Here is a 25,362-nt window from a genome sequence, read left to right as displayed (position 1 = left end):
CTCCTGCCTGTTAGAAGGAGGAGTTCTGAGTTGCCTGAGGAGGAAGTAGAAGCCTGGATTAACGGGTGAGGGGTGGTTTGGTCCAGATGGTTGCTGCAAGACAAGGGCAAGGATAGAACACAGGGGGTCACCTCAAGTCTCACTGATGGGAGACTGGCAGCTGATTGAGCAGCCTCAACAAACAGGGCTTATGGGGGTCTGGGTGCCAGAGAATGAAGAAGGCAGTGAAGTGTACCCAATATGCTTTCTCATGTTGCTTCCCCTTTGCCAAGGCTGTGCCCTCCATTTCGGTTGCTGTGCTGGCACTGTAAGCTTCTGGTCATCCTTCAAGATTCACCTAGAGTACCTCCTCAGAGGGCTTCCCTGCCTCTCGTTGTTTAGCCCCTATGCTTCCGCATGGAGGATCTTATTCTGTAATTCCCTGTGTCCCTGCTTGTCTGGAGCAGGGACAGGTCTGATTTAGCCTTGTATCCTGTACACCTAACACAGGAAAGGCTCGGCAAATGTTCAGTATTAAGTGCCACAAGGATGAACAGTGCGTATGTGTGGTATGAGGGTGTGGGGTGAGGTCAGACAATTAGGCTGGCCCAGGCGAGAGCACCAGCAGTATCAAAAACAGCTAGCGGACGTCCGCGGAAGGATTCCTTCGAATGGACTACAACTACCAGAAGGCAGAGAAGTAGACTACAACTCCCAGAAGGCGGCGCGAGCACGTAGACAGCCGGGTGCTCTCGTGAGACTACCTGCTAAGCGGAAACGGCGGGAGTGGCGGCTGAGATCTCGCGATATTTGGGGCTGCCCGAGACGCGCCTGGTGCTGGAGAGGAATCTCAGGGTACTTGGAGGTTGTGTCCTCTCGGCCGGGTGGTAGGGAGGTTCGAGGAGCTTCGCTTGATTGTGTATCTGCGACTGTTTGTGCGTGACCTTACTGTCCCTGCACGCGTGCGTGTGAGTGTGAAGGCTGTGGGTCTGCAGGTGTGTGTGTGTGACCTCAGTTTCCTATCTATGCCTGTGAAGCTCTGCTCGCCACTGTGGATTAGCCGCTGTGTCTGCGTAGGGACTGTTGAACCTTTGGGACTGAATTTACCTATCTGCCCGTGGGGCCGGAGCATTAGGGTCTTCTTTCTGACTCGAGTCCGGAGTGGGGGATTTGTATCTGTGCGTTCCCACTCCTGCTTTTTGCTGCACTGCGATTGTTTAGTGCCGTTTAACTAAATGCATTTAGTGCCCTATCGGTTCCCCTTATTTTATTTTATTTTATTTTATTTTATTTTATTTTATTTTATTTTATTTTTTATTTTTAGTGTTTATTTATTAGTTTTGAGAGAGAGGGAGACAATGCGAGTGGGTTAGGGGCAGAGACAGAGGGAGACACAGAATCCGAAGCAGGCCCCAGGCTCCGAGCTGTCAGCACAGAGCCCGTTGGGGGGCTTGAACTCACGAGCTGTGAAATCATGACCTCACGAGGTGTGAAATCATGTCCCGAGCTGAACTTGAGTGCTCAACCGACTGAACCACCCAGGCACCTCTCAGTTCCCTTTATTTTATTTATTTTTGGGACAGAGAGAGACAGAGCATGAACGGGGGAGGGGCAGAGAGACAGGGAGACACAGAATCGGAAACAGGCTCCAGGCTCCGAGCCATCAGCCCAGAGCCTGACGCGGGGCTCGAACTTCACAGACCGCGAGATCGTGACCTGGCTGAAGTCGGACGCTTAACCGACTGCGCCACCCAGGCGCCCCGATTTTAAAAGTTAGTAAAATAGAAAATGCAGAGCCTTGGCATGTTGGAATTATATCCCCTAGATCCTCCTAAAATTGCTGAATGGTATTTAAAAATTAGAGTGAGGCTAAATTTTGCCAGAGGAAAACTTCCTACTGTCTTTAGAAGTGTTTAGAAGCCTGTACCAGAGGATAAGTAGGAGACATTCCTAAGTAGGGGAAGTGGTGCATGTCTGGGGAGCAGGGTTTTTCCCACACATCTCTTGTAGTGGCTGTAACCACCTTGCTCGGTAGCGTGTGTGTATGTGAATATGTTACATATGATTTAAGGTAATACAAATATATATAAAATATGTACAATGTAGCATATAATATATGTATATATCCCCAACACGTGGGCTTCAGGAGTGCCTAAATGGGATTTCAGAAGCTGCGGAGTCAGCGAGAAGAGCAGTCTTAGCAGAATGCCAGCCCCTTGAGCTCTCTCTTGAGTTCCTTGCCTTACGTTGGAGCCAGGGATTTAAAGTGCCCTGTGGCCTTTTAATGTCTTTGGGTTTGGGAGCAGGGTGACATTTGGGGGAGCTAGAAGTTGTTCATTATTATGAGGGCAGAGAGTAGAGTGTGTTGACTGGTGGGGGAGAAGGCCAGAGCAGAAGCCAGTAGTGAGGGCATCCTGGCTCCCTTTCCCCCAACCCCCCATGTTTGGTTCTGCTTTGTCCTAGGCTCCAGCCCCTCACTGTTCCTGTGTTGAGCAGGGTTCTTACTCTCTGGCCCTTTTTTTTTTTAGCCCTGGTTCTGTGTGGCTCCACACATGCCCCTATTGTGACTGGCAGATATTCCTGAAACCTTTACTTTGCCCTAATTACACTCAACAGAGGAGGCTTACACATCACAAGCTTGCCACAAGCTGAGGCTCTTTATTCTGGCCCTGTCTTTCTAAAGGGTAAATAGAGAACCTGCCATTTTTCTGGCTGTGGCTTACCTGCATGACTGATGTCCTGGGAGCTTGAGGCTCAGTAATCATAGGCTTCAGCCCTACAACCTCTCTGCCTGCCAACTCTTCCTGCTGCTCAACAGTTCCTATGAGTCCAGCAAAGCTCAGAAGAATCAAGCACTATCAACAGCTACCTTGGCTGTGTAAATAGGTGGTTCCAACAGGAACTAACTAGAGTAATGGGCCTACTGGTTTGGGATTTGATCTTTTTTGAGCGTAAACATAAAGAACTGCCAGCTATCACCCTTCACGTAACTGTTGGATTGAACCAATTTGACCTCACCTTCAAACGTTGGTTAAATTATCCACTTTCTATTCCTCAAGTACACCTGCCCCCCCCCTCCCCCCCAACCTGCAACACACACACACTTTTCTAGAAAGGTAAGTAGGCTTTGGCCCTTAGCAAAACTTGCTCAGCAGGCTAAGTAGTAAATCTCGGGCTATACCACCTAACTGTGAGGAAGTAGTTGAAGTCGCCAACATGCATTTGTGTCCTAAGTTTAGCTGATTACTTTCAGTAACATGTTCCTTGGGAATGATCATCAGCTTGATATAGAGGAGGTTAAGGGTCTGCCAAAACGAAGTTCAGTCTCTGGTTTGGCACCAGTTGGCTGGGGCGGGACAGTGTCAGGGTTTGAGATCTGGAAGGTAGGTTTCCCTGGAGAGTCAAGAAATGTGTTTCTGTCACCTACTGAGGGTGCTAATCAGCGTGCTGATTAGACCTGGGAAGGAGCTTGCAGGTAAGCCCTCTAGACCTTGCCAGTTGCTAACAGGGCTCCCCAAGCCCTGGAGTAGACTCAGTTCTGCTCTGGGCAAGCATGGCCCTGGCTGAGGCCCTGATGTAGAGCAGAGATTGAAATTACTGGCAAATGGAACTTTGGAGGAGTCTTGCTCTAGGGAACTGGCCTGTGCTTAACCTCCTGCTGATTAACCCCTGGGTCTGGGCTTCTGGGAGACCTTTCCAGTAGGAGTGGGATAATAGACCCAAATATGATCCTCAGCTCATGTGGGTGTGTGCTTGAGTCTCGAAGGCAAATACTGGGCAAAGAGACCCTAGGGAGCCAAGGGGTCGGTGGAGTGAAGAGGCAGACCCTTTGGGTGTGCAGTCACTGAGGTAGCCACTGCGTGACTCACAGATGCTTCTCCTTGGAGTTGGCCTTGGTGTCCCCTCTTGCTGCTGATTCTGCCCATTTTGAGTGCATCTGCCAGGACTCTGCTACAGAGAGTCCTCACCACTGTCTTTTATACATTGACTCAAGTTTCAGCTGGAAGGAGATCACCTGGTCCTACCTCCATATTTTTCAGATGAAGAGACAGGTCCACAGAGGGAAGTACCCAGAACTGAGCTCACACACCAGCTCGGGAGCCCAACCATGGACAGGGCTTAGGGCTCCTGCTTCATCAGCCAGACTTCTGTGCCCCACCTTGCTTTAGAAGGTGCAGTTTATTATTCATCCAGCAGGTGCCTGGTGGTTGACAATTAGACCTGGTCACAGTGCAGAGAGCTTGCTGGTGGCAGCAGTGGTGGTGGAGAAGTATAGAGGAAGAGGCAAGGAAACAGATGAACAAATTGAATCACTGATCACCAGAAAGGTGCCTCCCAGAATAGGGCCCATCTCAGATGATTGCAGGTATGACACCTGTCTTCTCAACTCACTTCCCTGAAGGCAGTGGCATGTTTTCCACAATTCCTTTGCCCAGTGCTAGATTTCACTGTCCCTCAGTGATTGTCCTGATGGAGCGGGTACGTTTTGCTGGCCCAGCTTGTAGAGTATAGGTTTTGGTGTGTCCATCAGTCATATTATCGTGGGCACTGGTTTCTGGCAACATCTGAGGGCCAGAGGAAGAGACTAAGCAGCTGGTCTCATGGGGGTGGCCAACATCCCTTTTATGCTTGTTTCTTCCTGGACTTGGATTTGTAGGGTTTGAGATACCAGGACAGTGACAGAGAGGCCAATCTCTCAACTGCCGGGAGCACCCAAGTCCCCTTGTTGCCTAGGGTTTTACCACCTCTCAGGCATCCCTGCACCTGTCCCATCCCGCTACTCCCTTCAGTCAGCCCAGCCTCCTCCAATCTCCGAGTCCTGGGCCCCCTCCACAGTCGGCGCCAGCGCTGTTTTTCTAAAATGAAAACTCACCCTGGCCCTCACTGCCCTTGACCCAATTGCAACCTTACCTCCTGCTACCCCCAACCTCCCATCGCACTTCAGCCTCATTACTGAGCTTCTCCTTGTTCCCCAAACCTGCCGCCTTCCTTAGGCCTCTTCACCTTTGTGAGATGGTTCCTTCTTGCAAAGTTATTTTCTTCTGTCTCTGGAAAACGTACTCGTCCTTCAGGACTCAACCTAAATGTCATTTTTTTGGTCTCTGACTTTCTCAGACAGTTACTCCTGGACAGGCACTCCCCGGTATAGATGTTCTTCACAACACTGGGCTGTGTTACATGGTGACTGACTTGTGTCTGGTGAGGGTATCTGACCTCATTAACTTGTGTTCTCCCAGCAGCCGGGACTGCTGACCCCTCTGCAACCCCAGCATCTGGCCCTAGGTAGTCTGTACATTTTGGTCGAATATATGAATGAAGTGGGTACCCCTTGTTCTGCTTTTAGATTTTAAATCCTGATAGAGCCCTCTGGAGGCCAGTCCTGGCAGTTTCCCAGCATTCGAAGCTATTAGACCCCACATGGAATCAAATGCGTCATGTCCAGCAGATGCTGCACCCTTGGCGAAGAGACAGTTTCGTGTTCTCGTGGGTGTCACTGGGAGTGTTGCAGCCCTGAAGTTGCCTCTTCTGGTGTCTAGGCTTTTGGACATTCCTGGCGTGAGTATCCTTATTAGACGGGCATGGTAGCCTCTGGCCTTGGAGAGCTGCTGCTCCTGGAGCCAGCCCATTTTATGCAGTGCTTGGGGTTTTTGTTAATGGTGTTTGTGGAAGCCCTCTGTGTGCATTGGTGTGTAGGGGGTCCCTGAGACAGTCCAGTATAACCCGGAGCTAGATTAGCAGGTGTGGACAGAGCGTGAGGGGAGGAATTCTTTGCTAGTGGAGGGTTTGTGTTCCCATATGTTGACCCTGGTTCCCTGAGGTTCTGACGGGGGAGGAGGCTGGCTGCAGAAATGTAGCACATTCACCGGGTCCCCTTGCTGCATTGGACTCCCCACCCCTGCTTCCACTCCGTCTCAAACACTGCAGCTCTGTTCTCCCTCTTTGTTAGACACCATGGCTGTCCTGTCCAAACGCACTGGAGCCTTAGGGGTACCCCACTGCCTGTGGCTCTGGTTTTAAACTGTTCCTTCATGTGTTCAGAGATGCCTAGGGGCCACCACAGTGTACTGGGGAGGGGTACCTCAATTTTGATTAGTTTTATGTTTTTATATATATTGGGCTTCTGGGGCAGATTCTTCTGTGGGAAAAGTTCAAGGCTTTAGACCGTGTGAAAGCCAGCAGGTAATAACCTCATTTCCTTGTCTAGTATCTAAGGTCCTACATTTGTCTGTTGAACGCCCACTGCCTATACTCACCCCGATGGCCTTTGCTTTGGCCTGTCCCTGCCAGGCTGTGCTGCCCTCCTGCTCCTCTGCCTCTCTAAATTCTGCACAAATACTTCACAAGAAAGCCTTCCTGGCCTGCCTCAACCCATGTGGCTTTGGTCTGTTCCTTTTCAGACTCATTTGATGAGGGGTGCCTGGATGGCCAGTTGATAGAGCACACAACTCTTGATCTCCAGGTTGTGAGTTCAAGCCCCAGGTTGGGCATAGAATTACTTAAAAATACATAAAATACTGGGGGTACCTGGGTGGCTCGGTTAAGCATCCGACTCTTGATCTTGGCTCAGGTCATGATTTCATGGTTCGTGAGTTCGAGCCCTGTGTTGGGCTCTATGCTGACAGTGTGGAGCCTGCTTGAGATTCTGTCTCTGCCTCTCTCTGCCCCTTCCTGGGTTGCATGCTCTCTCTCCCTCTCAAAATAAACAAACAAACAAACAAACAAACTCATTTGATGCATTAAAGAAAAACCAGGGTGACTCCATCTGTTAAACATCCATCCAACTCTTGGTCTCAGCTCAGGTCTTGATCTCAGGGTTGTGAGTTCAAGCCCCACATTGGGCTCCATGCTAGACGTGATGCCTACTTAGAAAAACAAACCATGGAGCGCCTGGGTCACTCAGTCAGTTAAGGGTTCGACTTTGGCTTGGCTCATGAGCCCTGCATCGGGCTCTTTGCTTGGAGCCTGGAGCCTGCTTCAGATTCTGTGTCTCCCTCTCTCTCTGCCCCTCCTCCACACATGCTCTGTTTCTCTCTCTCTCAAGAATAAATAAGCATTAAAAAAAAAAAAATTTTTTTTTAAAAACCCAGAGATGGGCAGTAGTTAGAGTGGTAAAAACAGATTTTGTTCAGAAAACCTATCATAATACGGGAAAAGAGGCCTCAGCATAGAACTAGGTTTTGATTACAAATACAAGGAAGAGTGGGGATTTATAGGCAAGGAGCCAGGTGGAGGGCAGTGGATGGGAAATTACTAAGAGGAAACATCAGGAATAAGGAGGGTTCTGGCTACACTGCCCTGACAGGATTCTTGGTACAGGCAGGCCAGGGTGATGAATCACCGGGGGGGGGGTTGTTGAGGGATGAAGAGCCTGATGAGCTGTCCAGGCTGGTTAGACATTGAGGGTGGGGGATTCTGGCTAAACCCACTTAATGGGAATCTTGCTCTTAAGGACCAGGCCCCAAGATGGCCCTAGTCAAAAAAGGGACACATAGGAGCCTGACTAGAGTTTGACCATATCTTGACCAAGATATGGGATCATTGGTTGCCTTTGATATTGTTCATGTTGTTGCCCATTGCTTTTGTGTGTACGCTGCTGGGGCCCAGGCTGTACTTTTTCCTTGTATCTGCCCCATAGCTTAACGTGTGACACAGGTGCATGTACCCAGTGTGTCCAGCAGGGGGCAGTGCTCACCTGCAGATGACCATGTCAGCACGGAAGGCAGGGGTGAGAAATCTTTCATTTTTTTTCTTCTTACTTTCCACAAACTTCTACCCAGAAAGTCACCCCCTCACCCCACCCCTCATGCGGAACAAGCAGTGAAAGGCAGCCAGGGATGCCAGCCAGGTCAGAAGGGGGAAGGGAGGTGAGTCTCATGGATGCTCTGAGGCACCACCTGTGGCCTCCCGCACCCAGACACATGCCCAGCACCTTTGGTACAGCTGACTAGCTACACCCGGAATGGGGGGAGGCCTGGGGCCTGGAAAGGGTTGTTGCAGCGGTGACAGCCTCCGCCTCCTCCGGAGGGAGGGAGCCATACAGTTCCCTTTTCCCATAGCCCCAGAGCAAGTGAATTTCCGGACTGGGGGTGAGTGGGGGCAGGGCGTCCTATCCCAGGAAACAGATGGGCAGCCTCAGAGCGGAGGGAAATGGCAACTCCACAGCTTCCTGTCATCCCACACAGCCAGCATTTACAGGGGTGTGAGGAAAGGGTTGCCTGAAGTGGGGAGGCTCTCCAGCCCACCCCAGGCCTTCTGGCCTGGCCCACTGTGGGGACAAGCCTTGTCTGGAGCAGGAACTTTGCTCTCCCTCTCTGGCTGGAGTTGAAGCTGAAAGTCAGGCAGCAAGAAGGGCACTGACCTAGGAGAGAGGACTCCATGACTTGGCCTCTTGGAGCCTGCCTTTCTCATTTATGTTTTGTTTTTTTTTAACATTTATTCCTTTTTGAGAGACAGAGTGTGAGTGACGGAGGGGCAGAGAGAGAGGGAGACGCAGAATCCGAAGCAGGCTCCAGGCTCTGAGCTGTCAGCATAGAGCCCGACGTGCAGCTCGAACTCACGGACCTCGAGGTCATGACCTGAGCTGAAGTTGGACGCTTAATTGAGCCACCCAGGTGGCCCCTGCTTTTCTCATTTAAAATAAAGCTGATTGGGGTACCTGGGTGGCTCAGTTGGTTAAGTGCCCAACTTCAGCTGAGGTCATGGTCTCGTGGTTCATGAGTTCGAGCCCCACATCGGGCTCTGTGCTGACCGCTTAGAGTCTGGAGCCTGCTTCGGATTCTGTGTCTGCCTCTTTGCCCCTTCCCCACTCTCACGTGCTCTCTCTCTCTCTCTCTCTCTCTCTCTCAAAAATAAACAAATATTAAATTAAAATAAAGCTGATTAGTGGGGCACCTGGGTGGCTCAGTTGGTTAAGGGTTACGCATCTGACTCTTGATTTCAGCTCAGTTCATGATCTCGAAGTTCATGGGTTTGAGCTCCACACTGTGCAGAACCTGCCTGGGATTCTTTCTCTCCCTCTCTCTCTGCTCCTCCCCTGCTGGTGCTCGCTCTCTCTCTCTCAAAAAATAAACTTTAAATAAAAAATAAAGCTGATTACTGCCACCCATCGCCTCAGGCTCTTGTAAAGGCTTCAAGAAGGGATAGAAATAAAAGTTTCTCATCTTGTGCCAATAACTGGGTGCAGCTCCTGGCACATGGACGCACTTACCAGTGTGTGTTTCCTCTCCTTCACCCTTTTCTTTCCCCTTGCTGTCATGTCCTTTGGGCCAGGCACGTGGTGGGCTTGTTGGGTTGGTGAGAGACAGCCCATGTGGGAAGAGCCGTGGGAGCCACAGTCCATCTGCTCCTGTGGAGGGGCCTGCCACCTTCTCACCTCTTCCTGCAGATAGAACAGCTCTCCAGAGAGCCTGGGTTTGCTTGGTGGTGTCCTTGTGAGGTTTTGGTAACCAAAGGGGGATCCTTGCTTGCCTCGTGTGGGCCTCGATGCAGTGGCTTTCCCCCTCTTCCTACCCCGCGCACTCCCCTTACTCCCTGATGGTACTGATCTCCCCTTTGCCGTCTTTCTGGGTCACCCCCAGGAGCAGTCTTTGTCGCTTGGAAAGGTCCTTCTCAGCCCTTTGCCTACATTGTGAATTCATATGCTTGGGTCTTTTCTGAGCTCCCTGGGCATTGCTAGACTTTGACCAGCAAACAAGCAGCTGAAGTGTGGGGTGCAGGGAGCTGAGTGAGTCTGCAGACCTGGCTCATAACTATAGGTATACTTAATTTAATTGTGCTTTGTACATAACTGAGTTTTCTTACAAGTTAAAAATTTGTGCCAACCCTGCATCGAGCAAGTCTACTGGTGCCATTTTTCCAACAGCATTTGCTCACTTTATGTCACATTTTGGTAATTCTTATAATATTTCAAACTTTTCCATTATTTGTTATGGTGATCTGTGATCAGTGATTACAACTTGCTGAAGGTTCAGGTGAGTTAGCCTTTTTTAGCAATAAGATGCTTTTTAAAAATTTACTTTTGGGAGAGAGAGAGAGAGAGACTGGGGGAGGGGCAGAGAGAGGGAGACAGAGAATCCAAAGCAGGTTCCAGGCTCTGAGCTGTCAGCACAGGGCCTGATGCGGGGCTCAAACTCACGAGCTGTGAGATCATGACCTGAGCCGAAGTTGGACACTTAACTGACCGAGCCACCCAGGTGCCCCAGCAGTAGGATACTTTTAATTAAGGTATTGTTAGAAGTGGGTGAGAGAGAATAGAGTATCCTCCAGACTGAGAAGGCACTTTGAGCTACTCCGTTTATACCGTTTATAGAGATTTATTCTCTATACCGTTTTGAGCTATACCGTTTATAGAGATTTATTCAGGGTAACTTACTGATGAATGGGAGGGCAGGCAGGTTGGGCAGATGATGACCCAGGCGCTATGCAGCTATTCTCTGCAAAGTCTGGACCTTAATCCACAGCTTCTATAGAGTGCAGGTCATCGTGGTGAGGTCAGAGTAGTTTTCTAATGTGGTGCCCTCTGTGCGCAGATCATCTGTGGTGGTTTTCTAAAGTGATCCCCTCTGGGGCACCTGGGTGGCTCAGTGGGTTAAGCGTCCGACTCTTGGTTTTGGCTCAGGGCATGGTCTTGTGGCTCGTGGGTTCAAGCTCCGCATTGGACTATGTGCTGACAGTGCAGAGCCTGCTTGGGATTCTCTTTTTCTCCCTCTGTCTCTGCCCCTCCCTGCCTCCCTCTCTCTAAATAAACTAAAAAAAAAAAAAAAAAAAAAAAGCTTTAAAGTGATGCCCTCTGTGTGCCTGTCATCTGTATGTTACCTCAAGTGGCTCCCTCTGTCCAAACAAACCTTCCTACATTCTGGTCAGGGCATACGTACATGCATCTGCAGGGAGGTCATTGCACAGGATGAACAAGATGGAGAGTCCAATATGGAGTCGGTGTTGTCAGCACTCCTACAGCACAATCCTGCAGATATGTGCGTTGCTTTTTCAGACATAATGCTCTTACACATGTAAGAGACTACAGTGTAAACCTGACTTTTATATGTCCTGGGAAACCGAAGAAAGTTTTATTGTGATATTTGCTTTATTGCAGTGGTCTGGAACCAGACCCACCATATCCCAAGGTATGCCTCTACTCCTGATTCACCAGTGTGCCCAGGCATGGCTAGAGCCAGACCAGGGAGATTGTGAGGGGGTGCTGGAGAGGGTGGATTTGGCCTCATGACCCATATACCAGCATTCAGGAAGAATGGTCCTTGCAAAGAAGCCTTGGAGCCTTTATATGATCGGGGAAGTTGGATAGTGGGGGTCAGCTGTACCTCAAGAGAGGCAGCTGAGCAAAAGGATTCTGGGCAACTTAGGTCTTCATATGTCCCTATTTTTCTCAGCCCTGCAATGAAGGGGTTGGGGGGGGGGGAGTACTAAAATGATCTGTCTCCAAGGCCTCTTCTGGCACTAGTGGTGGAAGGTTCTAGATGTGAGGGCAGAAAGGAATAGGACATGAAGGCAGCCTGGGAGAAGGTCCTGGGATTCAGGAGCTTCAGGGCGCTTTTGCAGTTCCATAATTGTCATGTTAATTGGGCTGCAGTTCTGTCTGAGCACCCTTCTCACTTGGGAGAAGACAGACACCTCTTTAGCTTTTGCCAGGGCAGAAGTCAGCAGGGCTGGAGCCAGAAGGGGATTTCTAAATTTTTTTTTTTTAGTATTTTTTTAAGTTTATTTATTTTGAAAGACCACATGCAAGCAGGGAAGGGACAGAGAGAGAGGGAGAGAGAGAATCCCAAGCACGCTCCACACCATCAGTGCAGGGCCCAACACGGGGCTCGAACTCACGAACCATGAGATCATGACCTGAGAGAGTCAGACACTCAATTGACTGAGCCACCAGGCACCTCTGGCAGGAGATTTCTAAAGGTGGAGAGAGTCTGCCATTTGGGGAGTTGGCAGGCCTTGGGCTTAGAGAAGGTTAAGTTTCTAGAATGCCTGTCAGGACATTCAGGGCTGAGGGGAAGAAGTTCCCACTCACGTGCAGGGTGAAGTGAATTCTGCTTCTCTGGAGGACCATTTGACAGTGTCTGGAGAGGTCAAAAGAGTTCATAGCTCTTGATTCACCTGTAGGATTGAATCCTGTAGTGTGCCAAAATTCACCATATGTAGGAGGATGTTCATTGTAGCATTGTTTATAATTTTAAAACAAAAGTAAAAGTGGAAACAAAACATCCAAGGAGAGAGAGAGCTTTGGTGCAGCCTCACAGTGGATGACAGGCGCCCTTCAGAACAATGGCTGGATCTCTGTGTTGATGTGGGACAGTCCTCAAGATAGAAATGAAATGAGTTTGGTACAGGAGTTAGCAAACCATGGGCCACAGGCCAAATCTGGACTCATTACCTGCTTTTGTATGGTTTGTGAGCCAGGAATGGTTTTTATATTTTCCAGTGGTTAAAAAACTTTTTAAAGAATATTTTGAGAGCACAAAATTACGTGAAATTCAAATTTCTGTGTCCATAACGTTTTGTTGGAACACAGCCACACATTTGTTTAAGTATTGCCCGTGACTGCAGTCTTGCTACTACAGAGTTGAGTAGTTGTGACAAAACCGAAAATAGTATCTGGCCCTTTATAGAAAAAAGTTTGCTGACCGCTGGCGTATTGTCTGGTTCCTTTTATATGTTCACATATCTGAGTTAGTGCCTACAGATTTTCCTCTGGAGGTAGTTACCTTTGTGCAGAAAAGGGGGCAGGAAAGGAGACTCACATTTGGTATCATTGTGTTCAATCTTAATTTTCTAACCTCTGTGTATATTTATTTTTAAAGTCAGTGGGACTCTTAGTGGGAATATTATGGAACATTCTTTGTAACTGTATGCTTTTTTTTTTTTTTTCTTTAAATGCTCGCTGAGGAAAGGAAGCAGGAGAAACAGGACCTGGTTTGAGGTTTTCCTTTCTTTCTGGGCAGGGCCCACCTGCCTGCTCTGTGGTGGTGTTGTGGAAAGGGGTGTGTTCAGTAGCAGTGGTCTGAGGCGCTTATCTGGGCTTCTGCTGGTTTGGCCAGCCCCTTCCGTCCTTGGCCCGCTCCTCCAGGGAGTCAGCTCTGCAGTCTGCCTCTCGAGTTCTGTTCTTGAGAATTTTCTCTAGTTGGGGAAGGGCACAGAGGGATTGGCAGCCTGGTCTCACTTGAATGGCAGGAAGGGCTGGTGAGACCAGAACACCAGCTCCCCCAGGAGGCCCACAGGGAGGCCCAGGAGAGAATGGCTCCCCCCGCCCCCAGAGCCTGGTGGGAAAGGGCAAGGGCCACAAGAGGGCTGGGACAGCATAGTGAGCTGGATGGGCCCCTGAAGGCCATGTGGTTTAAATGGCTCATGGCTCAGAAGGGGAAACCGAGGCCAGAGAGGAAGGGGATTCGCCCAAGACCACCTCCCCCCACCTGGCTCCCATGTATATAGTAGGCTCAGTAAATGTTTGACAAGTCAAGGCATCATTATGAGCTGGAACATTATAAGTTGGGACACCCACTCAGCCAACCGGAACACTCTGGGGTATTTGTTAATGAGGCCGCCACCGCCACAGCTCCCCACCCTATGTGCTAACTGCTCTGGGCACCAAGGGTCCTTTTTCCTAGAGTATATCCTCCCACCCCCGCCCCCATGCTCAGGTTTGGGTCAGCTTTTTGGCTGCTCTCCAGGCCCTGGGCACTGCCAGTGTCAACACCGGTCAGCTCAGTGTCAGAGTCTGCTATGTGTGTCAGCCCAGAGGCCTGAGCCACCAAATCTCTGGGTTTCTTGCCTTGCAGGTTAAATCATGGCAGGTGCTTCCACTTTAGAATCCTTACAGCCTCCTGTGGAACCATCATCACACGCCCTACTAGAAACACCTGCTCTTTTGGGGCCACTCAGCTGGGGGTTCCCGCTGGGTCTCTCCTTTACTTGTATATGCCAGAGCTGTGCTATCTAATACAGTAACCACTAGCCACATTCAAATGTAAATTTAAATTATTAAAATTAAATAAAACCAAAACTTCAGTTCCTCAGTCACTCTAGCCACACCTCAAATGTTCAGTAGCCACGTGTGGCCAGAGACTGCCATAGGGGACAGCACAGGTGTGACATGTTTCTATCGTTGCAGAGTTCTGTTGAATAATCCTGCAGAGTGGTCGTTCTCAACTGGGGCAGTTTGGCCTCCCAGGGGACATTGGACTATGTTCAGAAACATCTTTGGTTGTCTGAACTTGGGGAGGGGGTGCTGCTGGCTCCTGGTTATAGGTAGAGGCCAGAGATGGGATTGGAGGGGAAGTCAGGCCATGGGATTTGTCTCAACCTATGGCTGTGACAGTGCTGCTTCCCAAGATCCTTTGATAGTCTGCCCCAGAGGCAGCCTGGGCCAGACTCGGGGCCTAAAAGTCAAAGTGGAGGTTTCATCCCCAAATCTGTTTCCATTTCCCCTCTCTGACTCTCCAGGAACCCCAGATGGGATTGCTAACGTACCTTCAGCAGAGAAAAGGAAACTAGACTTGCCAACTGGTTTCAGGAAGGAACCTCTGTAAATGCCAGGCAAAATGCAGACAGCTTATATAATAAAGTCTGGCCAAACCTCAATCGCATCACACAAAGAAGTTCAGGTTTTAAATATTAGATATAAAAACTCTTGGCAGGGGTCTCACTAGGGGACCAAGCACAGAGCTGCCTTTCAGGAACTCTCTAATGTGGGGGAGATTGTTTTCATCCCAGCCCTACTTCTACCAGGACCCAGGGAGGGTGTAAGAGAAAAGAGGGTTCCTGCCCCTCCAGGGCTCCTTGGCATTTGCTAGGAGAAACGTCAGGGTGAATGAGTGAATAGTCTGAGTTATTTAGTATTTCAGAAGGTAACCCAACATGTCCTTTTTTTTTTTTTTTTTTTTTAAAGAGTGTGCAAACCCAGGACCTAGCCTTTGGCTCCTAGGACGTTTGGCAGAGTGAATGAAAATGAAAGAACAAAGCCCATGGGGTTGATGAATCAGATCAAGTGACATCCTTCTAAAACCAGAAAAACTGGCCTGGGCCTGCTGGACAGCCTGGGGGTCAGGGTCACTGCCAAGGAGAGGTAGCTGCTTCAGTGGGGGTCAGGGGACGGGCAAGGAGAAGGTTGGCTCATCACATTCTCTTCATTTGAGGTAAAGACATTGACCCCGGACGCTCCCTAACAATGACTATGTAACCTGGGAGGGTAGCCAGAGAAGGAATTGATTTAGAGACTGGGGGAGGAGCTCAGAGGAATAATTCATGCTGGGGCCCAAGGTGGGAGGCTTACCTGGCCCCCTGGTCAGAACTCCCTAGGGGCCAGGGAAGGCGGGGCTCAAACGGTGAGTGGGGATGTAGGCGTAGCTGAGAGGGAGGAAGGAGCCCCAGAACAGGGCCATTACCAAATTGGGAACATTTCTGAAAGCTGGCCTTTGGCACAGTCCTCACTTGAGAACTGGCAGGCAGTTTGGGAGTTAGGGAAAGTAGGGGAACTAGATCTTTAGGAAGCTGCTTTCTGTATTTCAGGATAGAGGATGAACTGGAATATTCTTTTTTTTTTTTAACATTTTTTTAAGTTTATTTATTTATCTTGAGAGAGAGGGGAGGGGAGGGGCAGAGAGAGAGGGAGAGAAAGAGAGAGAATCCCAAGCAGGCTCTGTACTGTCACAGTGCAGAGTCTGATGTGGAGCTTGAATCCACAAACCATGAGATCATGACCTGAGCCGAAATCAAACATTGGTCACTTAACCAAATAAGCCACCCAGTTGCCCCAGAAAGCATCCGTTTTTGATTCTTTCCCATCATCTCTCACCCCCACCTTGTGGACCTTGTGGAAGAGCTTTTCTCTTGACCTTATGTTCAGGATTTGGATTCATGTCTCAGCGGGGCTCCTGATGGTGGTGCTAAGAAGACTGAGATCTTAGGAACTCTGTGGGCCTCCTCTGGAAAGTGGGATTTACCAGGGAAGCGTGACGGACCAGAAAAGTAGCTGTGCACTTATAGGCTGGGGTTTGTGGTTTAGCAGCAACAGGGGTGAGAAGAACTCTTTTGAGTTTGCTGATTGCAAACTCCGTATATGTCAGCAGGAGGATGTTGCTTCCAGAAGAGCTGATGTGGGCTCAGGCTCCGTAGGCAGACACTCAGTGGGTGCCAGGGACTTTTACTCCAGGTCTCTGAGCCTCACCAAACACCGGGCAGGCAGAAGAGCTGTCTCCCACCTCTGAGTTCTTCAGTTCTGGGAAGTTTCCTTTAATTTCTTTCATAATTTTCTCACCTCCATTTTTCTGTTCTTTCTGGAACTCAGATTTTGGACCTCTTGAATTGATCCTCTGACTTTCTCATCTATTTTTCTAACATTACCCATCTTTTTTTATCTTTTCTGTTCAGCTTTCTGGAAGATTTCTTCTAAACTTATATTGAGTTTTTTATTTTCCTGTTTATAATTTTAAGTTCCAAGGTTTTTTTGTTGTTGTTGTTCCCTGAATGTTCATAAAAAAACATTAGCATCTGATCTCATCTGATTTGATCTGATCTTCCAGAGTGTTGACATGTCTTAACTGCTGGTTTCTGGGTTTTTTTTCTGTTTGTTTGTTTTCATTTTCATTTTTTAATTTTTTGGTCCTCTTTTCATTCTTGGTTTATATCATTAAAAAAATCCCTTTACTTTTATTTCATTGGGCTTTTGGGAGGGAGCAAAGTTGAATCCACATTATTTAACTGAAAGTTTATTCTTTTATTTAACATTTATGTATCCTTTTTTAAGATTTTATTTTTTATTTTTTAATTAAAAAATGTTTATTTACTTATTTTGAGAGAGAAAGAGAGAATCCTAAGTAGTCTCCACACTGTCAGTGCAGAGCCTGATGTGGGGCTCAATCTCGTGAACCATGAGATCATGACCTGAGCCAAAATCAAGAGTCGGATGCTTAACTGACTGAAGCACCCAGGAGCCCCTATTCTTTTTTTAATTTTTAAAAATGTTTTATTTATTTATTTTGAGAGAGAGCACGAGTAGGGAGGGGCAGAGGGAGAGACAGAATCCCAAGCAGGCTCTGTGCTGTCAGTGCAGAACCCGACATGGGGCCCGAACTCCAGAACTGGGAGATCATGACCTGAGCTGAAATCAAATCGGCATGCTTTACCAACTGAGCCAGCCAGGCACCCCAATATATCCTTTTGTTTTAAATGTGTCTTTTTTGATGTGATTGATGAATTTTAAAACTCCAATATGAGAGTCTGAATTTTGATCAGAGAACTTAGCTCATTATATATTACTATTCTATTAGGGCTAAATTTCTGCCATCTTATTTAATGCTTTCTACTTGTCACGTGCCCTCTGCTTCTTGTTTTCTCTCTCCTCTCCTTTATCATATAGATTGAGCTTTCTTCTGCTGGTTTGAAAGTTGCCTATTCTTCTTCTGGTTACCTCTGACTTACCATTCCCATAACTTACCTTGTCACTGTCTTGTGTCTTGAGAGTCTCAGCACCATTCTGCCTCCCTCTGCTCTCCCTATCTGTGCTGGGCCCATGGACTGAGCTCTGTGGACAGATGGCAGCCCTGTTCATCTGCCATTTTTTTTTTTTTTTTAGTAGGCTGAGTACTTTTGAAGTAGGCTTCATGCCCAGCGTGGAGCCCAGTGTGGGGCTTGAACTCACAACCCCGAGATCAAGACCTGAGCTGAGGTCAAGAGTCAGATGCTTAACTGACTCAGCCACCCAGGTGCCCCACTGCCATCTTGTTCAGAGCTGTCCTAGAAACGGCTCCAGTGCTCAGTGGGAGTTTGGTTTAAATGACCTTTAAAAAGGTCACCGAGGTTTTGTGCAGGTTCTGGGGATGCCACGTTCTAAGGGGAGTGAGAGAGAGCGGACACGCCTGAGAGCTCTCCAGCAGAGCTAGGAGCGGCAGACCTTCTGAAGTTGTGCACTCTGTCTCTCTGAGACTTCTGCTGCCTGCTGCCGGCTTTGCTCTTACATGCTATGCAGAATGCTGTCGCTTGGTAGGCAGGAAGCATGAGGGGGGCCTCAGTGACACGGTAGGGAGGGTTGGGGGACCGGAGTTGGCACGGGCATGTCCCATTCCGAGAGGCGGCCGTTACACGATACCTGCAGTACCACCATTATCAAGTAGGAATGTGGGCTGGGCCGTGCCAGAGCTTTTAGTTTTCAAGAGAAGCCAGGAAATTGGATTTTCTATGTGAAATCTCCCGATTTGTATATATTGGCTCAAAAATGTTTGTAACCTCATGCAGGCCAAATAGCATGTCTGTAGGCTGGATCTGGCCTGCATGCCATATGTGATTCCTGTTCTAGTCAGTTGATGATCCTGCCCTTGTCACCCTTGACTCTTCTCTCTCCTGGATAAAATGTCCCCCAAAGATATCTCCTTCACCTCCCAGCCGCTTCTGAGCCCCTTTACTGTGCCGTCTTAGTTTAACATCTCATTTTACAAATGATGGCAACTGGTCTAGCGCTGTCCACACTACGTGTGCTGTTTCTCACAACCGTTTGTTCTGAGCACCTTAGCCACCACCCCACCCCCCTCCTTGTTTGCTTTATTAATTACTTGTGAATGAGTAGTGTGGAGGTGAACTCCATTTTTGCCCCATGAGTGAAGGGCACACTTCCAGGTTTGGTTTTCCTGGAGTCTGTCTGCAACCAGAGCCCACGAGGCCTGGTTCCTAGAAGTAGAGAAGGGACCGACCGCCTATTTTCTCTCTGGGGCTTGGATGCAGCCACTGCAAGCCAGGCCCCAGCTCCCTGGTACCTTGGCCTGCAGAGGGCAGGGTTGCGGTGTGGATTAGAGCTCAGGACCTGTGAGCCTCTTTGAAGTGGCCCCTCCTGCCTTCTGCGGCCTTCTTGCCCTGCATTCCTTCCCCGCTGCCTCTGTCTTTCTGCCTGAGTGGCAGGAGCCTGCAGCTTTATATGCACTGGGCAGTTGGTGACTCATTCCTCGGCAGCCCCTCAAACAGGGAAGTGAAACAGCCACATCTGGTGGGGCCTGACCTTTGGGTGACAGCGGAAGTAGCTATGCAAACATGGGGCTCCCTGCCGAGGAGGGAGAAGTCTCCACAGCCAGGCCCTGAAGAAAGCACTTGCCTGGCCTGGCCCCGTGTGGCATCCAGGCCTGTGGCTCTGGTAACAGTTTTCTTTCCCTCTCTCTCCCCGCCTCTATTTTTTTCTTGGTGACAGCTGGAAGTAGCAGTGGTCACCACCGAGAGAGCCAAACATTTCTACAGCCCCCAGGACATTCCTGTCACTCTCTACAGCGACGCTGATGAATGGGAGGTCAGTGTTGGGGGCCCCAGGGCTGAGTTCCATCGTGTTTCCACCAACGGGACAGGAGTGTCCTCCTTGCAGTTCATAGTCCTGGTGGCCAGAGCAGACAGGCCGGGCTCAAGTCAGTGGTCAGGGCCCTCTGGGCAGAGGCGATGAGGAAAACATCTGTCTAGCTTCTGGCCTGCGGGAGGCCTGAAGTCTCCTCCCACCCCAGGCAGAGCTCAGCTTTGGCCCTGTGCCTGAGGTTGAGTGTCCTTGTACTTATCTGGGCTGATGAAACCACAGAGGAGCTCTGTTTCCCACCACCCTTGTCCACGTGGCTCCCAGTGTCAGGCCTGTCGAGAGCGCCTCACTTCCCACGGCCACTGGGCTCTGCTTTGCTCTCCCGCAGAGGGGCGGGCACCGGCCGATTCACCAGACGTCGAGTGTGGGCCTCACAGGGGTGCCCTGCCAGGCATTTTTAAACATTCTCAGCCTAGAACATTTCTGGCTGGCCTGTCTTCTCCACCCCACCCCCTCCATTCTCACCGCCCCAGAGCCCTTCCACTGGCTTGGACAACCCAAGCATCCGCCTCAAGCAGACAGGCCAGGAGTTCCCTGCCAGATGTCAGTTCTCTTGAAAACCAAACCATAAAGGGAATAGCTTGGAGAGACAAGGGGCGTTTGTTTCCTCAGGCCTGGTTTCTCTCAGGCGGTTGGCTCCATAGCCGGTGCTCACCAGCTTAGCTATGAGAGGGAACAGCAGTGGACTCGGGCCGGGGTGCTCAGGTGGTCTTCCTCAGTTTCTGACTTAGTGCACCTGGCCTGCGTTGCCCCCCCACGGCTTCCTCCCTCCATGCTGAGAGAGTAGCTAGCTCAGTGACCCCATTTCCTTCCCTCTGCCAGATGTGGAAGGGCCGATCCGACCCCGTTCTTCACATTGACCTGCGGAGGTGGGCAGATCTCATGCTGGTGGCTCCTCTTGATGCCAACACCCTGGGGAAGGTGGCCAGTGGTATATGTGACAACTTGCTTGTGAGTGATTCTGCTTTCTTCCTCCCTGGGCCTCACTCCCAGTTTGCTGAGCTGCAGGACTGCCTTTGTATGGGATTCTTGCCTTGGAATTCTTTATGGTGGGCTGGTTTGCCCCCTGGACCCCCTGCCCTCCACCTGGTCTCACCTGTGTTCCGGCAAGTGGGCACATGGATGGACTCAGCTTGTATGTACTCTCTGAGGGCATCCACCTCTCACCTGCCCCTTGACACTTTGTCCTTCGTTCACGGGCTACCCTCCACATGCTCGTCCATTGGTCTCCCTGCCTGGCCCCATTGCCTGTCCCCCTTAGCTCTGCCTTCTCCCCAGGATCTGGACATCCACATGTGCAATCTGATAAGAGTGTTTACTTCCTCATGGATCTCTTGTGCACACTTATCTCTCCTGTAGCATTGGCCGCAGAAATGCGGTTTTCCTGTATGTTCTGGAAAACTTAGAGAGGAAGAGAGGAGCAAGGGTGAGAGGTGCCAGCTGGTGGATGGTGGAGGAGAGGAACAGAAGTCCAGCTACACAAAGTGGGGATTGTCTTAGGCCTAAGGGACCTCCAGGGAACTGTTGTCCTTAAAGGCCTTGTTTATGTGATCACCCTGGGAGGAGCTAGGTGTGTGATCTCTCTCCCCTCCTCCCTCTCCATTGTTACCCACTTCCCTGTGCACTGAGCTTTCCCCTATCATGAGCTGGGCCCCGTGCTGAGGGACCCACAGGACACTTGGAGCTCTCAGTCTGGAAGGAGAGAGTTTTTGGTTACCCGTACAGGTGAGAAGGGAATGTGCTCTGGTGTGTGGTGCAGCCTTAAATGACCCCAGTCGGTCCTTTGACTGTGGAGTCACCACTTTGCACAGTGCTAGGCATATAGTAAGTGTTCAGTGAATACTGTATGTACGAGGTAATTATTCTACTTTGGCAAAGAGCAGAGTTTTTCAGAGTTTAATGTGATAAGCTGGGCCAAAGTTTTTGGTGGTCAGACAGGAACTTAGTCTCCTTGTATGCTTGTTGATGGGTGCTTATGCACTTCTCGAAGAATCTGCTAGTGACTCAAGCATCATTTGAATAAGAGCACAGGATGACCAGAAGAAGAGCAACACACAGATTGTGTGGCAAGGAGCAGGGGTAGGGGAGTAGAGACAGGGGCGAGCCTAGGGGCAGTGTTATCAGGAAGGCTTCCCAGGGGGGCTGGTGCATGGCTGGCCGGGCAGTTGGAGCAGGTGAGGCTCTTGGCCACTTTCATCTCAGTGGGTCTGGGCTGTGTGTGACCTCTGGGCTTCCCACTGGCTGGCCAGCACTAGCTGGTGGGATGAAACACACTGGCCTCTGGGAGTCATGCCCTGGGCTGGGCTGGCTCTCCGAGGGCTCCTTTCTTCCTCTCCAAAGCGCTGCTTCCTTTTTTTTTTCATCAGAACTGCCCCTGCTCCCTGAAGTCTTGGGGGTTCCCTCCTCCTGAGTTGGCTGAGCAATGTAATATGTTCCCCCAGGAATTTTTTTTTTTTTTTTTGCCTGAAAAGGTTTCACTTGAACACACAAATATTTCAGGCAATTAGAAATCTCATAAAGTTTAAATTGTCATCATCCTTGCTCTGTGGCTCTGTCCTCACTCAGAAGATATTTTGTCCTTTTATCCCTGAAAAGATCACCCTGCTGCCCCCTTCCTTCAGATCTTGTCCCTTTTCCAGGACCCAGAACTTGTGGGGCCTTTAGAGCAGTGTGCTACCTGTGACCTGTGACCTGTGCACCAGGCCTCTGGGCCCTTGGCCTGGGTGCTGTGCATCTCCATCCACCTTCTCACCTGCGCGGGCCCCGGCCCCTTCTGTGTGCTAAATAGCCCAGCAGAGGGGCACCTGGCTGGCTCAGTCTGTACAGCATGCAACTTTTGATCTTAGGGTCGAGTTTGAGCCCCACGTTGGGTGTAGGGATTACTTAAAAAAAAAATTTTTTTTTAAATATCTAAGCAGATCTAGAAATAGGAGGTGACTTCCCTGGGTCACCAGTCAACTGGGAGCTGGCCTCCTGATCAGAATCTAGGCCTTCTCTCCACCCAGGTGGGTTCTCAGGGGCAGAGCCTGAGGTACTGAACACAGCACTGGCCAAACAGATGTGACTGTAGGAACTGACGCCTCCTTTCATCCCTCCTGCTGCCAGAAGGTTCAGAGGAGCTGTGGTTTGTCCAGGAAGCACTGAGCTTTGAGATGAGGTGGGAAAGCTAGAGAGGCATGAGACACGGACATACTGGTTTCTTCTCTGTTGGTGTGCTTTGCTTTGAAGACACTCAGAAACCCCAGCCCAGCCCCCACTGTACTTGACACTCAGGGGGCTCTTCTAGGTATGTTCGTGACTTTTGCAGAAGCGGCAGGTGGCACGGGGCCAAGAGGAAGTGTGACTGAAACTGTCCACTCAGCCCAGTTGCCAAATTGGGAGGACTTGGTGGGAAACAGACGCTGGTGTCTGGGACTACACAGGCAACCAGATCCTGAGGCTGTGTGCTGTCCCACTTCCTTCCTATCCCCAGGAGGGGGCAGGGGCACTGAGAGGGGTAGGCATCAGCTCTGGCCTGTTCACGGCATTGTCTTCTGGACTCCCCCTTCTTTTACCAGATGGGTTGCGCTTCGGGGAAGGGCTGTGTTGACCTGACTGTCTCCCCAAAGGGCCCACAGCTGGAAAGGAGGTGCTGGAGCAGTGAGGGCCCAGGGGAGCATGCTCCTGCGGGCCCCAAGGCTTATTTCTCTCCCAGGCAGTGCCTGGTCCAGGGAGCCTGTGCCTGTAGTAATCACAGGAGCTACTGTTTCTGGAGCCCGTACTTGGGGCCAGGCCCTGTGTGAAGAGCCTTAAGCATGTTCACCTTCTGTGCTTACAACCATCCAGTGAGCTTTTGCAGAGAGGAAGCTAAGACTCCTGAGGTTAAATTATTCATCCAGGTTCTCACGGCTAGCAGAATCGTACATAGCACAGCCAAGATTTGAACCGAGGTCTGTGTGATTCCGCAACTCACTGAGCCGGTGGGTCCCTCTCACAGCTGCTCTGGCATGCACGTGGCGGGATGGCCTCAGCGGAGGATCACACTGGGTGGCGTGCAAAGCTTCATGCCCCGGATCATTGTCTCTGTGGGACTGTGGGGAGTGCAGCTTCCCCATCTGGGAAACAGGACAGCACCTTCTTTGCAGGGTTGTGGTGAGGGTGCATGGGATAATACATATGAGAGAGTTTTTGTCACGTGGCAGGTGTTCTCATTGCCCAACTCTAGTCAGCCTCGAAGTAGAGCCTGTGTTGGGGTAGGTGAGCCGCACCTGATGAGTGGTCTGAGCCTTCGCTTTGGGGGGTAACTGTGAAGCTTGACTTCTGCTCGCCTGGCTGCTTTCTGTCTGTGGCGTGTGTCCCACAGTGGAGAAGCCTTGTGGTTTGGCTCAGAGGCACCTTTCTGCATAGGAGTGGAGGTCTGCGTGGAGGTGGCTGGGCCATTGCGAGTGTTGGAGGACCTCCTGTGTGTCAGGCCCTGTGCCAGCACCTGTGGAGAGGGGGAGAGGGTGAGGAGATTCGAGGTAGGGGGATACAGACAAGTGTCACCCGGTCATCCCAAGGTGGCTGCGACCCAGAGGATGGTGGGTAGGATTTGGGAGTCCAGAGCAGCAGGCACCCACCTGCCCCACTCTGGCCGTTCTTCACAGACCTGTGTCATCCGGGCCTGGGACTGCCGAAAGCCCCTGCTCTTCTGCCCGGCGATGAACACCGCCATGTGGGAGCATCCCGTCACCGCGCAGCAGGTGGGCCTGCTCAAGGCCTTTGGCTATGTGGAGATTCCTTGTGTGGTCAAGAAGTTGGTGTGTGGAGATCAAGGTGGGCATCTGGCCAGGCTCACAGCCCAGGGTCGCAGAAGGGCTCAGCTCTGGGGTCACACCCCAGTGTGTTGTGACCTTGGATAAAACCATTCTGTGAGCTCAGCTTTCTCATCTGGGAAATGGAAGTCCTAGTTCCTCTCAGAGTTGGTAAGATTAAACAAGGTAGTGTTTGTAAAGGGCCTGCGTTGTCCCTGGCACGCAGCCCATATACAGTTCATGATGCTCCCGTAACTGTTACTGAGTCCTGTCCTGGGGGTGCCTTGGAAGGGATTTGATGGGTCTGGCTCATGTAGAGGTGGCTCTGGCCTTCAAGGCCTTGGGCTTTGGGTGGAACACTCGGGGGGGGGGGTGTGCATTGAGCAGGGTGGGTGGGGGATGGGCCCTGCCTCGGTCTGCAGGCCACAGCAGAACTTTGCTCTCTAGGTCTAGGGGCCATGGCTGAGGTGGGCACCATTGTGGACAAGGTGAAAGAAGTCCTCTTCTGTCGTGGCAGCTCTCAGCAGAGCTGAACCTGGGATTTCTGTTGTTTGTATCCTTCTGTACCCTGCGTGTTTTCAGGCCAAGTCTATGAAGAAGATGGACGTCGGCAAAATACGGTGAAGACTTCTGGGTTTACCCAGAAGTAGGGGTGTAGCCTGGGCCTGCTCCAGAGCCTCCCCAGGGGCCTCACTTGCCTCAGGTTAAATTAGACCAAAGGCCCAGATCCCAACTTCTTTCCAACTAAGAGATGGCTGCATTCTGGGCCCCTCCCCACCTTCTCCTGGGATAGGCATAGCAAGCTGCTGCTGTGTGGCCCTGTGCTCTGGGAGGGGGACTGAGGGAGGACTGAGAAACCTTGATTCTGCATCGTGCAGGGGACCCGCTTCAGCTCCTTGGTGGGGTGCCCAGCTGCCATGCAGAGAGTCAGGGAAGCCTGTAAGTTGGCAAGATGCCGAGTTTCTCCACAGACCATGCTGTGAGATCGGGGGTACTGGGGAATAAAGAAGAGTGACTTTTAGGAGACTGTGTCCTTCCTTTACCTGTGGCCTCGGAGATCAGGGGCATTGCTTGGGGTGGCTGGGGGAGGGTCTGGGCTGACGACTGACTGGCCAATATCATATGGTGGTTAAGGGCAGAGGGCTCTGAAGCCAGACAGACCCTAGTTCAAATCCCAGCTCTGCCGTGTGCTAGCAGTGGACCTTGGCTCAAGGCTCAGCCTTTCTGACCCTCACTTTCCTCATCTGTATTATCCTACCCTCATGAAGTTTTTGAGAG

General features: G+C 50.6%; 1 protein-coding gene across 7 annotated transcripts; it reads left to right on the top strand.

Annotated features, from left to right (window-relative positions):
* Positions 1–771: 771 nt before the first annotated feature.
* On the top strand, positions 772–25,105 carry PPCDC (phosphopantothenoylcysteine decarboxylase). Of its 7 annotated transcripts, none has more exons than XM_042941382.1 (6): positions 772–834; positions 5,324–5,535; positions 19,163–19,258; positions 20,135–20,263; positions 23,938–24,106; positions 24,532–25,105. In XM_042941382.1, exons 2-6 carry the CDS (start codon positions 5,398–5,400, stop codon positions 24,615–24,617), a joined length of 618 nt encoding a protein of 205 aa, XP_042797316.1. In that variant the 5' UTR covers positions 772–834; positions 5,324–5,397; the 3' UTR covers positions 24,618–25,105. The 7 variants fall into 7 exon arrangements, with proteins under 7 accessions (XP_042797316.1, XP_042797321.1, XP_042797322.1 ...); XM_042941384.1 differs by having other exon boundaries at positions 807–844; XM_042941385.1 differs by lacking the exon at positions 772–834 and adding an exon at positions 957–974.
* The last annotated feature ends 257 nt before the right edge of the window (positions 25,106–25,362 follow it).

The sequence above is a fragment of the Panthera leo genome, chromosome B3 (assembly GCF_018350215.1).
Source record: "Panthera leo isolate Ple1 chromosome B3, P.leo_Ple1_pat1.1, whole genome shotgun sequence".
Taxonomy (NCBI): Eukaryota; Metazoa; Chordata; class Mammalia; order Carnivora; family Felidae; genus Panthera; species Panthera leo.
The sequence above is the reverse complement of the archived record's forward strand: the minus strand, read 5'-3'. Positions and strand labels throughout refer to the sequence as shown.